We start from the raw sequence: 11,531 nt of genomic DNA, 5'->3' as shown, positions 1-11,531 counted from the left end.
TCCTGCTGATTCACAATACATGTGTATGTCTTCTCTACTAACTGGTGTTAGAACCACTTAATGCTACTACTCTTTACCCTTTTTCTGACATTAGGAGTTCATTCCCATTTTCCTAGATAAATGCCTTTTGTGATGTGTTTATCTCTCACTTCTGTCTGTTCAGCCTCTGTAAAGTTCTCTGGGTCCCTGATGCTTCTTCACTATAGTCCTCCTGTTCATGTGCACCCTCTCCTGTAGTGGTCTTTAATTACATTCACTGGAGCTGCAAGTAGACTGTGGTTGAAAGCTACTGTAATGCGCTTCAGGTTTTTCTAGATTCTGGCGCATATGAAACAATGTATTTGTCAAACTGATGAAAACGAAACAGCCATCATCTTCTCTCTCTTCCCCTCTCCTACTAATACTCTTCTGCAATCATTAGCGTTTGGGTTTTATTGAAGAGTGTTTTTCCCTCTTCTAGTGGTGCAATGTGTGTATTGACTTGGTAGCGTTCACCAGTGAAATATTCAGAGGAGCTGTCTTCCAGTCCTTGGATGGAATTACTATTTCAGCCAACTGCAAACTGAGAAAGATCTTCACTTTAAAATCCAAGCCTCAAGATACAGCTGAGGAAGGTGATGTGTTTTAATTACTATGTAGTCTTGATTGTAACTGTTCATATTATAAAATCAAGTTTCTTAGACATCAGATTGGCAGTTTGAAAGATTACATTTAATGAAAATTAAAGTGGTAGTACAGCATATTCATTCTGCTAGTATTGGACTTTAGGCAGCAAATATGTGTTCTCCTTTATTTTAAACTTTGACTTCCTTAAAAGTAATTTATTGAAGACATTCTGGCAAGATTTATCAAGTAGAGAGCTTGTTTTAATGAGTGTCTTCCACTGACGGGAATCAGGTTTTAGCCAAGATGAAACTGACTGAAAGGAAAGAGAAATACTGAAATTTAACACCTCTTGCAGTTTGTTTTCTTAATTTTGGACATTAGCAGATGATTTCTTCTTTAATAGTCCAAGATAATACTGTAACAAAATGGTGTTATATGAAACAGAGCTATGAAACTATCATAAATGCCTCTCTCTGATCTTTAGCCCATTTATCCTAATGTATCATTGTTCACTGGGAAAGTAATATTGGTGGTGAGCTGAAAAATGAGAGGTTATGTTTGTAATAGAGCAGGATATTGGTCAAAGGTTTACCAGTCTCCAAACGAGCATCATAATCCTGAATCATTATTTTCTAAGGGAGAGAACTTCACTCCTCACTGATACTTGCAGTCAAAGAGGAGAAACTGAAAAAGCACAGCTGGTGCTCTCCTATTTTAGAGGAACCCTAGGTATAGTTCAGCTTCAATTTCATTCAGACTTTCGTTTTGTGGCTTTCAAAGAATGCATCTGAAAAAAAGAACTTGGATTTCTGAAAGAGTGATAGTTAGCAGTATTTTAAGTGTAAGAAAATGTACCTCCTATTTGGAAAACCTAAACCGATAAGGGAGGGGATGTGATCATTGTGATTACTCCCTTTTTTTATAGATAAGGTTGGAAAAAAAAAAATTAAAAATTGCTACAGAGAGAATCTGGTAAATTTTCAGCAGAAAGAGGCTTTTCAGCAGTTAGAGGCTTTAATTTAATTCTGTCAGTGCAGTTTTCTCTCTCTTCCATTCTAAACAGTTCTTTTTAATGTGCGTCAGTGTTCTAAATGAGTTCCAGAGTTCCAAAATGTAGTTAACATAATGAGTAGACAGCTTTAATAAACTGTATGCATAGTAAAATATTGTACTTAATTACTGGATTATCAATTCTACAATTATTACACAGCTGGTGGGCATTTGTATTTTCTGTATGCTCATGAATTTCCTTATCGAGGCAGGTCTTAAAATTACTTTACAGCTCAAGGTTTGGCTGTATTAAAAAAAACCATGTACTTCACACCCAATTACAGAAAAACAATAGTAGTTTTTTGTTATTAACTTACCACTAACAAGCATGATTCGATAAAGCTTTTTTCCTCTCAGATGATTTGGACCAGTTAGTTGAGCTCCACTGAGTGCAATGACATTGCAACTTATAATGAGAGTTGAGTTCTTTGCTTAAACCTCCTTGGTGGTGGAAGTAGAGATTTTAAGGTGCAAAGTGTATGTTGTTATTCTTAATAGCTCATATACAGTGTTTTTCATTCTTAATGATAGCAAGTGGAAAGGAGAAATCACTAATATACTAAGAAATTATTTCTGAATGAGGTCATTCAGACAGAAGTGGAAAGAATTCATCTTCTCTGCCCCTTGATTATTGATATAAGCTTGATTTATACCTGATTTCTGGTTTCCATAGGTTACGTCAGGGACTTTTATCACTAAGTATTTTCTTACAGCAGTAATGTACTGGCTTGGTGAAAAAAATGGTGGGGAAAAAAATGTCCACTACTGAAATATAAAATGGGACATTTGAATTTTTCTGTTAGGATCTCAATACTTCATCAGTTATTCATGTTTGGATTTGCAGGTATGTTTTCTCTTCCTATGCTTGGGAAAGAGGTTAATGTTCATTAGCTTACTATGTTGAAGTCTGACAAAACTTGGAATGTATTTGCATCAATATCAAGAATGGTTCTGATTCTGGATACCTTTCTTCAGAGAACACCTTCTATAAACTCTAGTCTATATTGGTTATCAAAAGGACAGCAGAGACAGTCAGATCACATTCTCCTAGTGCCTAGTCACAAGGATAGATGGGTTGACAGCTATTTAGCTTGTCATGAAAGTGTAATGGTGTCCAAACTTGTCAAATTCTTTATTTGCATTTGTGGATCTTCTCTATTTGCCACTTCAGACCCACTGATATCAATTCCATTTTCAGATGTTCATTTTGTCTGAAAATCAGCATATCAGTATTAGAATTAAAGCTGAGTTATAACAAAATAACAAAATGAATTTTGTGATTGTTTTGCTTGTTCACTTGCCACATCAAAGAAATTGAATTACTATGACTCTTCCAGCCATTGGTACATATTTCTTAGTTTAAATGTATTCAATTTTTTGGCCTAAAAAATCATTTTAAAATTTACATGGGTATTATCTTAAAAGTGCACAATTACAGCAAATATTTCAAATGACCATAATCTTTGAAATTGTTATAACCATATGAACTAAAGTATATGAAATCTAACAAACAATATAAGTTGAATTTAATTCCATTGTGTCATTTGAGTGAAGTAAAGCATATGCTTTTTGATTCTAGATATGTGTAGTGTTCCACTTGTGCCGTATCAGATCACAGATGTTATTCCTCGAACCTGCCGGCTAAATACAGACGTGCCACAAGTAACCCAATTGCTGACCCTGACTAAAGTTCACAAGCCAGAAATTCAATGCAGGAGATACCCAGTAACAGAGCAAGAAACAGGTATCCTGTTGTAGTAAAATATGGTGAATATGATCTATACGGGATGTGTATAAACAACGGATTTTTTTTTTTGTTTTGTGAAAGTGCATGTTAAGTGTCTTAAACCATAACTCTTGCATAGCTGTAATATTCTGAGCACATAACACGTCTGTTCTATAGCTTCAGAGATCTGCGTGCAGCCTGAACACTTCTAAATGAAGCAAGAGAATCTACACAATATTTATAACAATATCTGAAATATGTCTTCTGAGTGTGGCTGTGCAGTTGTTACACTTAAAGTATGTTTACATTAATGAAACTCTTCTAACAACATGACCACACATAGCCTCTCTAGTTTTTACTCTGAAAAAATGTCTTATTGGTGTCTTGAAGTTATTTGATTATTTCTGTAAGATATAAGATAATAAAACATAAAATTTTGACTTTGACAGCATTGCATAGAAGAGATTTATTAAAGAAGCTAGGCAGTTGTGTGCTGAGATACAAGCTATTGACTTGCATTAAATGAATTTGAGAGGACCACATTTTAAGTTTTTGTCATAGCTGAAGGCTAACAGCAGGAGACCTCAAAAGTTCTTAGTTCTAGATTCTGTATTTTTTAATTATACTTATGAATAATCTCAAAGGAGAAGTGAATAATGTGGGAGCAAAATTTCCAGATTATACAGATACTAGGTTAGTAAAGAGTGGGACTTCAGAGTTTTGAATTTCTAAAATAGTCAGTCTTCTACGTACTTTTTCATGAAAAACACCTCAGAGCAGATAAAATGCAGTAAACATTTTGCTAAGTTTGTTTTCTGTTTTTATTTCTTGTGGCCACTGTGTTGGCAAAATATGAGCTAGGGACTGCTGTACTGGGCAAATATGTAATGTCATCATGGCTTGGCTTCACAGATGAAGATTTGGGAAGGGCTTTACCCACACTTACTGCAAGCGTGCTGATGGCTGAAAAGGCCAATGCAGGATAGGCAAGACCGGTTGCAAAAAGCACAGCGGAAGGTCTCCTTGGGTGGTACAGTCAAGGCATGGTTCTTTCTGCAAGACTGATTCTCCTCAAGACTGATTCTACGCGTGCTCTCAAAGGAGACAGCAGCGTTATGTATGGCGTGTCTCCAAATCTCCCAATTGGAAGCCAGGGTGGACCACTGGTGGTGGTCAATATGGCCAAGGCTGAGGTATTGTTTCAGGGAGTCCTTATATCTCCTCTTTGGGGCTCTTCTCTTGCGGCAGCCAGTGGCGAGTTCACCGTAGAACACAATCTTAGGGAGGCGGTGATCCGCCATCCTGGAGACGTGCCCTGCCCAGCGCTGCTGCGTTTTCAGCAACATGGCCTCAATGCTGGTGACCTCTGCCTGTTCGAGGACAGCAACGTTAGTCACGTAGTCAGTCCAGTGGATATTTAGGATTGAACGGAGGCAGCGCTGATGGAAGCGTTCGAGGAGTCGCAGGTGGTGGCGGTAGATGACCCATGATTCAGACCCATACAGAAGAGCAGACAGTACAATGGCTCTGTAGACACTGATCTTTGTACTTTTCTTCAGGTGTTTGTTGCACCAGACTTTCTCATGGAGTTTTCCAAAAGCTCTGTTTGCTTTTGCGATTCTGTTGTCTATCTCTTTGTTGATCGTGGCATCTGAGGAGATGATACTTCCCAGATAGCTGGACTGGTACTGTGTAAAATCTACCTTTGATAAATGCAAAGATTTGTACATTGGAGAGAAACATTAACGACAGTTAAGCTTTAAAGTGTCAAAATTAAATGACTCAAAGAAATGACCAGAGATACTGCTCAGTAGAATTCTCAGATTAATATGTACTTACATTTTAAAAAAAACTAAGGTACTGGGTAGCAGAAAGTTCAAATTCAAATGAAATGGAAAAGGTGTCAAACCTTTAAATCAGTTTTGCATTATTATCTGAAATACTTTATACATTATCAGCTAAACCATCTCAGAAAAGGTTTACAGACAGAGAAGTGATTCAGAGAAAAGCAGCATGAATGAAAAACTCTCTTGTGAAAATACACTGAAGACATTAAAAATTGGCTTAAGGAAGTTTATAAAGTAACTAGTGATAAATAAGTTCAATAAAAGCTGCTTTTCCTATCTCATGGCACACCAAGACATCATTTGATGTGGTGATGCAGCTGAAAATTAAAAATTGATTAAAGAAAATAATATGTTACACAAATATGACTAAAATATTAAATCCCCTTCTACAGTAAGCTGGTGAAGTGGAGAAATTTGTATGTTTTCAAAATCAGTTGGCCATTTATATGGGTAAGAGTAATGTCCATGTAGTCATATTTAGTATCAGCAAAAGTGTGAAGGGAAATTTTAATCTTGCACTTCTCGATTTTTCCAACCTTACTCTAAGAACTGTGGTGAAAGCAAATTATTTCATAAACCTCTGCTGAAATTAACTTGTGCCATTTCTAAGGAACATTTGAGTTTGGCTGTTATTTGAAACTGAACATTAGAATATTGGCTTGTTGTAGAATAGAACTTCCTTTGCTTTTGTATTTAAATTGGCACGTCTGTCTGCACAAGATTTGTAAGCCAAGAATCAGTAGAAGCTGAGCTGTAGAAGCAAATGCCAAGATTTGCATGTGAAATTGCTCAAATAGTCTTGGGTCAGATGATTGACTGCTGTTTGCCAAAGCTGCTGTTTTGCTTTAAAACTGTGGATTGCTTCCTAGCAGCAGTAGTCAATAGCAAAATTTCACTAAGGCAAATGTCTTTACAGTCCTTGATGTTTTGATTGAAAATAATGAATATCTCTTTAAAGCAATTTTATAATGAGATAGGTCATCATTAACTAACTGCAGTACAATAAGAGACATAGATTGTGTTCATTGATGGAACCCTGTAGTTGTAAAATCATTCATTAACAGAAGTGGTCTTAAGATAACTATGTAAAGAACGAAATAAAATTTCCAGTTATTGACAGATTTTAGTGGTTGAACAAAATAAGGATTTTTTTATCAGTGTTGAGTTTTGAAGACATCAGCTACATTTCCAATGAGGAGATAAATCAATGTAGAAAAAAAACATTTTTCACTAGTAGTACATTTCATTGATTAGAATTCTAAACATATCAAAAATACAGTTTCCTCACTCCCAGGATATTACTGGTTTTGTAAATCCACTTGCACATAACCCTCTTTTTTAAGAATGCTTTTAAAAAAAAATAATTCTGTAAATCCATTTGCAACAGTAAATATCCTGGAATGTGTGCAAGCACCTCTTAAAGGGGGCTACAATGGATTTTAAAAGGAGAATAATTTGTATGCTCTGATTCATGTCCCTCACAGAGAACTGATAATTTCACCCATTTTAAAATATTGAATTGTTATTTTCAGCTTAAACTTGAAGTATATAAACTTCTTACTGCTAGTGCTTAGAAGAACACTTGTGAAATCTCTCTGTAGGGACCCTCTTTCCTCTTTTGTCATGTTGTTATTGACTTCTGTACGAGACACAAGACTAAGCCTTTAATTTGGCCCATGAAATAGTTGCAATGTTTTACTAAAGTTTTTAATTTTCTCCTTGTTCTGTTCCACCTTTTGTGAGGCATGGATTCATCATACTAAAGCGGGGCAGTAGAACAGCTTCTGAGAAGGAAGTAGGTCTGAAGTAGCTTAGAAGTAGGTCAAGCAGATTAGATAAAGAATCCATTTCCAGTGTGTCTTCAACAGTGTAGGCAGTGTTAGAAGTGGTGCTGTAGGTAAGGAAGGTACATCTTTATTCCACTGGTTTTAGAACTTTCTCAGTTTTGAGGATTCTCATCTTTAGTGTTTGAATTCAGTGAATAATTACTTTTCATTATTTCTGTTAAAATGAGCGGGTAATGCACGTGCAAAATATTGACCAAAGGAATAAGATAAATTTCAGAGAATAACTGAAATTTAATGCTATATACCATGAGACTATTGCAACCAACAGTAGTATTTAAGGCGTAGCGTCTCATGGAACTCTAAATAAAAGTAAACTTTGAAAGAAGTATTTCCTTGAGAGGAACCTTGATAAGATGAATTGCTCAAGAAAATACTTATAAGCTTCTTTTCTTTCACCAGAATATGAAAAAGACAACTCAAAGCCTTTGTCATTCGCACTAAGCTGCTGTGCTGAAGATGCATTTTCAAGCTGTTAACTTTTGCTCTTGCTTGATGTGCTTCATTAGTAAAGGCAGTCTTTGTCCTACAGCAGCTAAGTGCATAGGAAGTGTTTAAAATTGTTGCTTACAGTAAGACCAGTCACACATTTACTTAATTTAAATTACATTCAGCTTTTTTGACATGCAAGTACAGTTTTTGTAATACTAAAGGGCAAATAATATTTTTTAGAGTATTATTGTACTACAAGTAGTCAAGACAAAGTTCTGTTGTGAAGTTTGATTAATAAGTTTGCTTTGGAAAAAGCAGAGGAAACTCTGGAATTCAGTTTCTCTGTGACTGCGTTCAAAAATCAGTACTTCTTGCCTGGATTGTCAAAATACGAGGGACTGTAAAACTTGAAATGAGCACAATATGATGTGAATGATGTATCTAAACAGAAAAATGTTTGTTTAAAACAAGACTTGGGTTTTACTGTCCAGCCTAAGATACATAGCCCTTAGATATATATAGTAAAATAATTATAACATTCCTGACCTGCATGAAAATGAAATGCCCTTGGTTTAAGGTTTAATCTTTATTTTTAATCCCATTTTATGAACCTAGAATGTTTTTCAAATTTCAGAAGCTGGTCTTATAGAAAGTGGGAGGTTTGGTATGTTTAAGTACATTTCAATTGGAAAATGTTCTTTTCTCTGCTAAACTTGATACCAAAAGCCCAAATTAGTTTTAGTATCATCCACTTTTAATTACATATATTATTTCATTATGCCATCAGCACACTGTTATGTGTAGATGTAGGTAATTAATTGCCATCAATTAATGTGTTCATAAAGAGAGATTTTCATGCAAATCAGCTTTTATAATTGGAGCTAACAACATCCCAAGGTAGTCAGCAGATTAAAGAAATTGATGTTAAACCAAGACAGGTCATCTAATCTTGTGAAAAGGCAGCTGTTAGCAGCAACCAAATGTCACATCAGGAAAAAGCGAAGGCAGTAATGGAAGAAAGTGGTTTCTTTTATGCTTATTAGTACAGTATAAGTAATATTTGGAGGGTAATACATTATAACTTTTTCATATCATTGAGGACACTGGAAATAAAGCTGATCCTGAAATAAGGTTAAATAATTCTACAAAAAATGCTTAAGAGAATCAACAAAATGTTTTGTTTTGACTTTATTGCTTTATGAAGGTGTCAGATCTCTAAAGAGAGGTAACAATTTAACACTGAAGTTGTAGCAAGGAAACAGACATTATAAATTTTAACTATAAATTAACGTGAAGATACGCTTCTTTATCAGGTCTAGAAAGGAGAATTCAAGATGGAAATAGACATTGCATGCAGTTCTGCAACCCTGGTGGCGAAACTAATACATAACCATTTTACTGTCCTTCCCTTTTAAAGTTATTTTTTGGAACATTCACCTTCATTCCATGTGTAGTTTGTTTGTCTTGCAGACTGGTTGACGTTTTCTGTGCTTGAAAAGAATTTTTAAAATGTATCTACATTTTAAAGAGCAAGAAAATAAATAATGAAAGGGGTAGCACATTTTAACAGGAATAGAGTGTGTTTGCAATATTAGGGCCCAGCCCTGTGAATACAGTAGATTCAGTAATTTCAAAAGGAAGCTACATGTAAATGGTTCTTCTCTGAGCTGTGAGTGATAGCTTGACAGTCTTGCCTCAGTTTTCTTGTGTTGTTATTTATATATTCTGTTATTTATTAATTAGAGTTGTTTTTTCTTCCTGGCTGAAGTTAGGTTTTACTGAAGTTCTAAAGAAATCATGCAAAACACTTTTTTTTTTTTAGAAATAGCCTCTTTTTAAATAAACCTTTAAAGAAAGATGATGAGAAATATGTCTATGAAATAGACCAGAAGTTTCTTGCTTGTTTGACACACTTCTATAAAGTGTGCATTTGCTATTCCTACATATTTCTAGGGACTGTGCTATAACGGAACATAATTTTTATGTATGTTTCGTAGTTCTAATTTCAGTTGATTTTCAAAAATACTTTAAGTACTGTAATTTTTTTAGTACTATTATTTTTCTTAACCTAGGTAGCTTGGTTAATAGAGGACGAGGCAATATGCACAGCAGTAAAACTCGGGATGTATCACATATTGCATTTGGATCAAAGATCCTTGGGCCACCTCCATCGTCAAACAGAAGAGTCAGTACAAGGGTATCTGGAGAGGTAAGAAGGCTTAAATTACAACAAAGCTGCTGGCGCCTCTACAAAGGAGGAGAGTGACATGCAGAGGAGTCACACTGGAGGGTTTTTTTAGGACTGGTGTGATGCTGTGTCTGGAGTGCTGTGGTTGGTGGGGCCCCCCAGAGCGAGAGACACCGTGCCATCCAGGGGAGGGCGCGTGAAATGCTTGGGTGGCTACAGCAGTGCAATGGGCTTGTTCAGCCGGCAGAAGAGAAGGCTAAGGGAGAAACTAGTTGCTATTTTCAGCTAATGCAGGGCTATAGAGAAGGCAAGCCCAGGTTCTGTTAAGAGGTGCAGTGGAAGGACGAGAGGCAGCAGGACCACATTACAGGGGAGCTCTGACTGGGTGTAATGATGGAGTGGTTCAGTACTGGAACAGGGTCACAGGGAGACCGTGGAATTTCAAAACTTTCCAAGATAGCAAAACTTGACTGGAACAAGCTGATCTAATTTCAGTATTAGGCCTACGGAGGTCTCTTCCTACTGAAATTACTCTGTGGTTTCTTACCATTCTTATTTTTGAGTTTTTTATTCTAGACTGCTGAAATTTGTGTGTGTCTGTAAATCTTTTTGCTCGTGATGAGAGCTGTGATGTGGAGCAGAAACTCTGCATTTCGGTGTGCTCTAAGTGGATGATAGCCACACAGTAGCTACGTGTAGCACAGTGTGATGCTGTCACCTACAACACCAGGGAAAACAGCTGCTCTCACTCTGCCAGCAAACAGTTAAGCAGGTCTTAGGAATCTAGTCGGGACTACAGTTTCCAGTTTAACATCATGAATAAAGGATCCAGCCAAAGGAAGTAGACTCTTCTGTAGAAATTCAGTTGAAAGTTAAGATGTAAAATGAGATTCCTTTCTCTGGAGAAGAAAACACTCCTTCTGAGGTCTAGAATAGCCACAAGTTCCACTGTCTTTTTATCTGGATAGTGAATTTGAATTTATTTCTTTTCCTTTCCTTTCCTTTGCCTTGTTTTCCTTTCACTCAGTGAAGAAACCCTTACCTGTTACTAGACTGTAAAGACTGAAGATACCACACAGAACTGCACCTACCATAAAGTTTCCTGAAAAGATAATATTTAAAACAAAACAGATTTGGAAATATTTATTTGAAAAATAAGCTTAACTCAAAATGTATGTTTTCCTTTTGAGTGTTTTGAAAGCTGTTACGTTTTTGTCTTTCATTAAGAAAATAATATCTTTCAAGGTAACAAAGACATGGAGTAGCAAAAGCAATAGACAATGCCGACTTCAAACTTCAGGAAAGGAAACTGAATCTGTACCAGACATTGAGAGACTGGAGCTTTCATTCTCACCATGCAATGATTCCTTAGATCAAGGAGGCAAAAGAAATACTCACCGAACAACTACAGATGTATGTCAAAATGGTAAGAGCGTAAATTTATACAGTTCACACATTGCCAAAATTTTTGCATTATTCTGACTTCAAAATGTAAGACTTAATTCTCTATTTTCCTAATCCTTTATGTACCTTGTTAATTACTGTAGACAATTACATTAAATCATGGCTTATTCTCCTGTTTGAGCTTGAATAAATGTTCTTCTCTTTGCAGGTATTTGTATTCTAAGTGTTTGAGCCAGGGATCACCACCTGCTGGCAGCAGCCGCAGGTTTAACACACATTCCACTTTTCCTCATGCTGTGTGTATAACTGGGCTGCTGCAGTGGTTCTTGATTATTTTGCAGACTTTTGCAAGCTTGTTTTAATAACTTCTATGGTTTGCCCTTCTTCCATACCTAGTGTCAAATTCTTACTTTATTGTGACTGTCATATTCCTG

General features: G+C 36.1%; 1 protein-coding gene across 1 annotated transcript in view; it reads left to right on the top strand.

Moving 5' to 3' along the window:
* The window catches only part of LOC104493823 (chromosome unknown open reading frame, human C3orf67), a 71,453-nt gene that overhangs the window by 16,426 nt on the left and 43,496 nt on the right, over positions 1–11,531 (top strand). Inside the window, exons 6-9 of the mRNA XM_010136569.1 lie at positions 461–614; positions 3,236–3,400; positions 9,578–9,714; positions 10,939–11,119. Coding sequence (XP_010134871.1) covers positions 461–614; positions 3,236–3,400; positions 9,578–9,714; positions 10,939–11,119 — 637 coding nt within the window. The remainder of the gene's footprint in view (positions 1–460; positions 615–3,235; positions 3,401–9,577; positions 9,715–10,938; positions 11,120–11,531) is intronic.

The sequence above is a fragment of the Buceros rhinoceros genome, unplaced genomic scaffold, assembly GCF_000710305.1.
Source record: "Buceros rhinoceros silvestris isolate BGI_N320 unplaced genomic scaffold, ASM71030v1 scaffold990, whole genome shotgun sequence".
In the NCBI taxonomy this organism is placed as follows: Eukaryota; Metazoa; Chordata; class Aves; order Bucerotiformes; family Bucerotidae; genus Buceros; species Buceros rhinoceros.
Note: the sequence above shows the minus strand (reverse complement) of the source record. Positions and strands in the feature narration are given on the sequence as shown.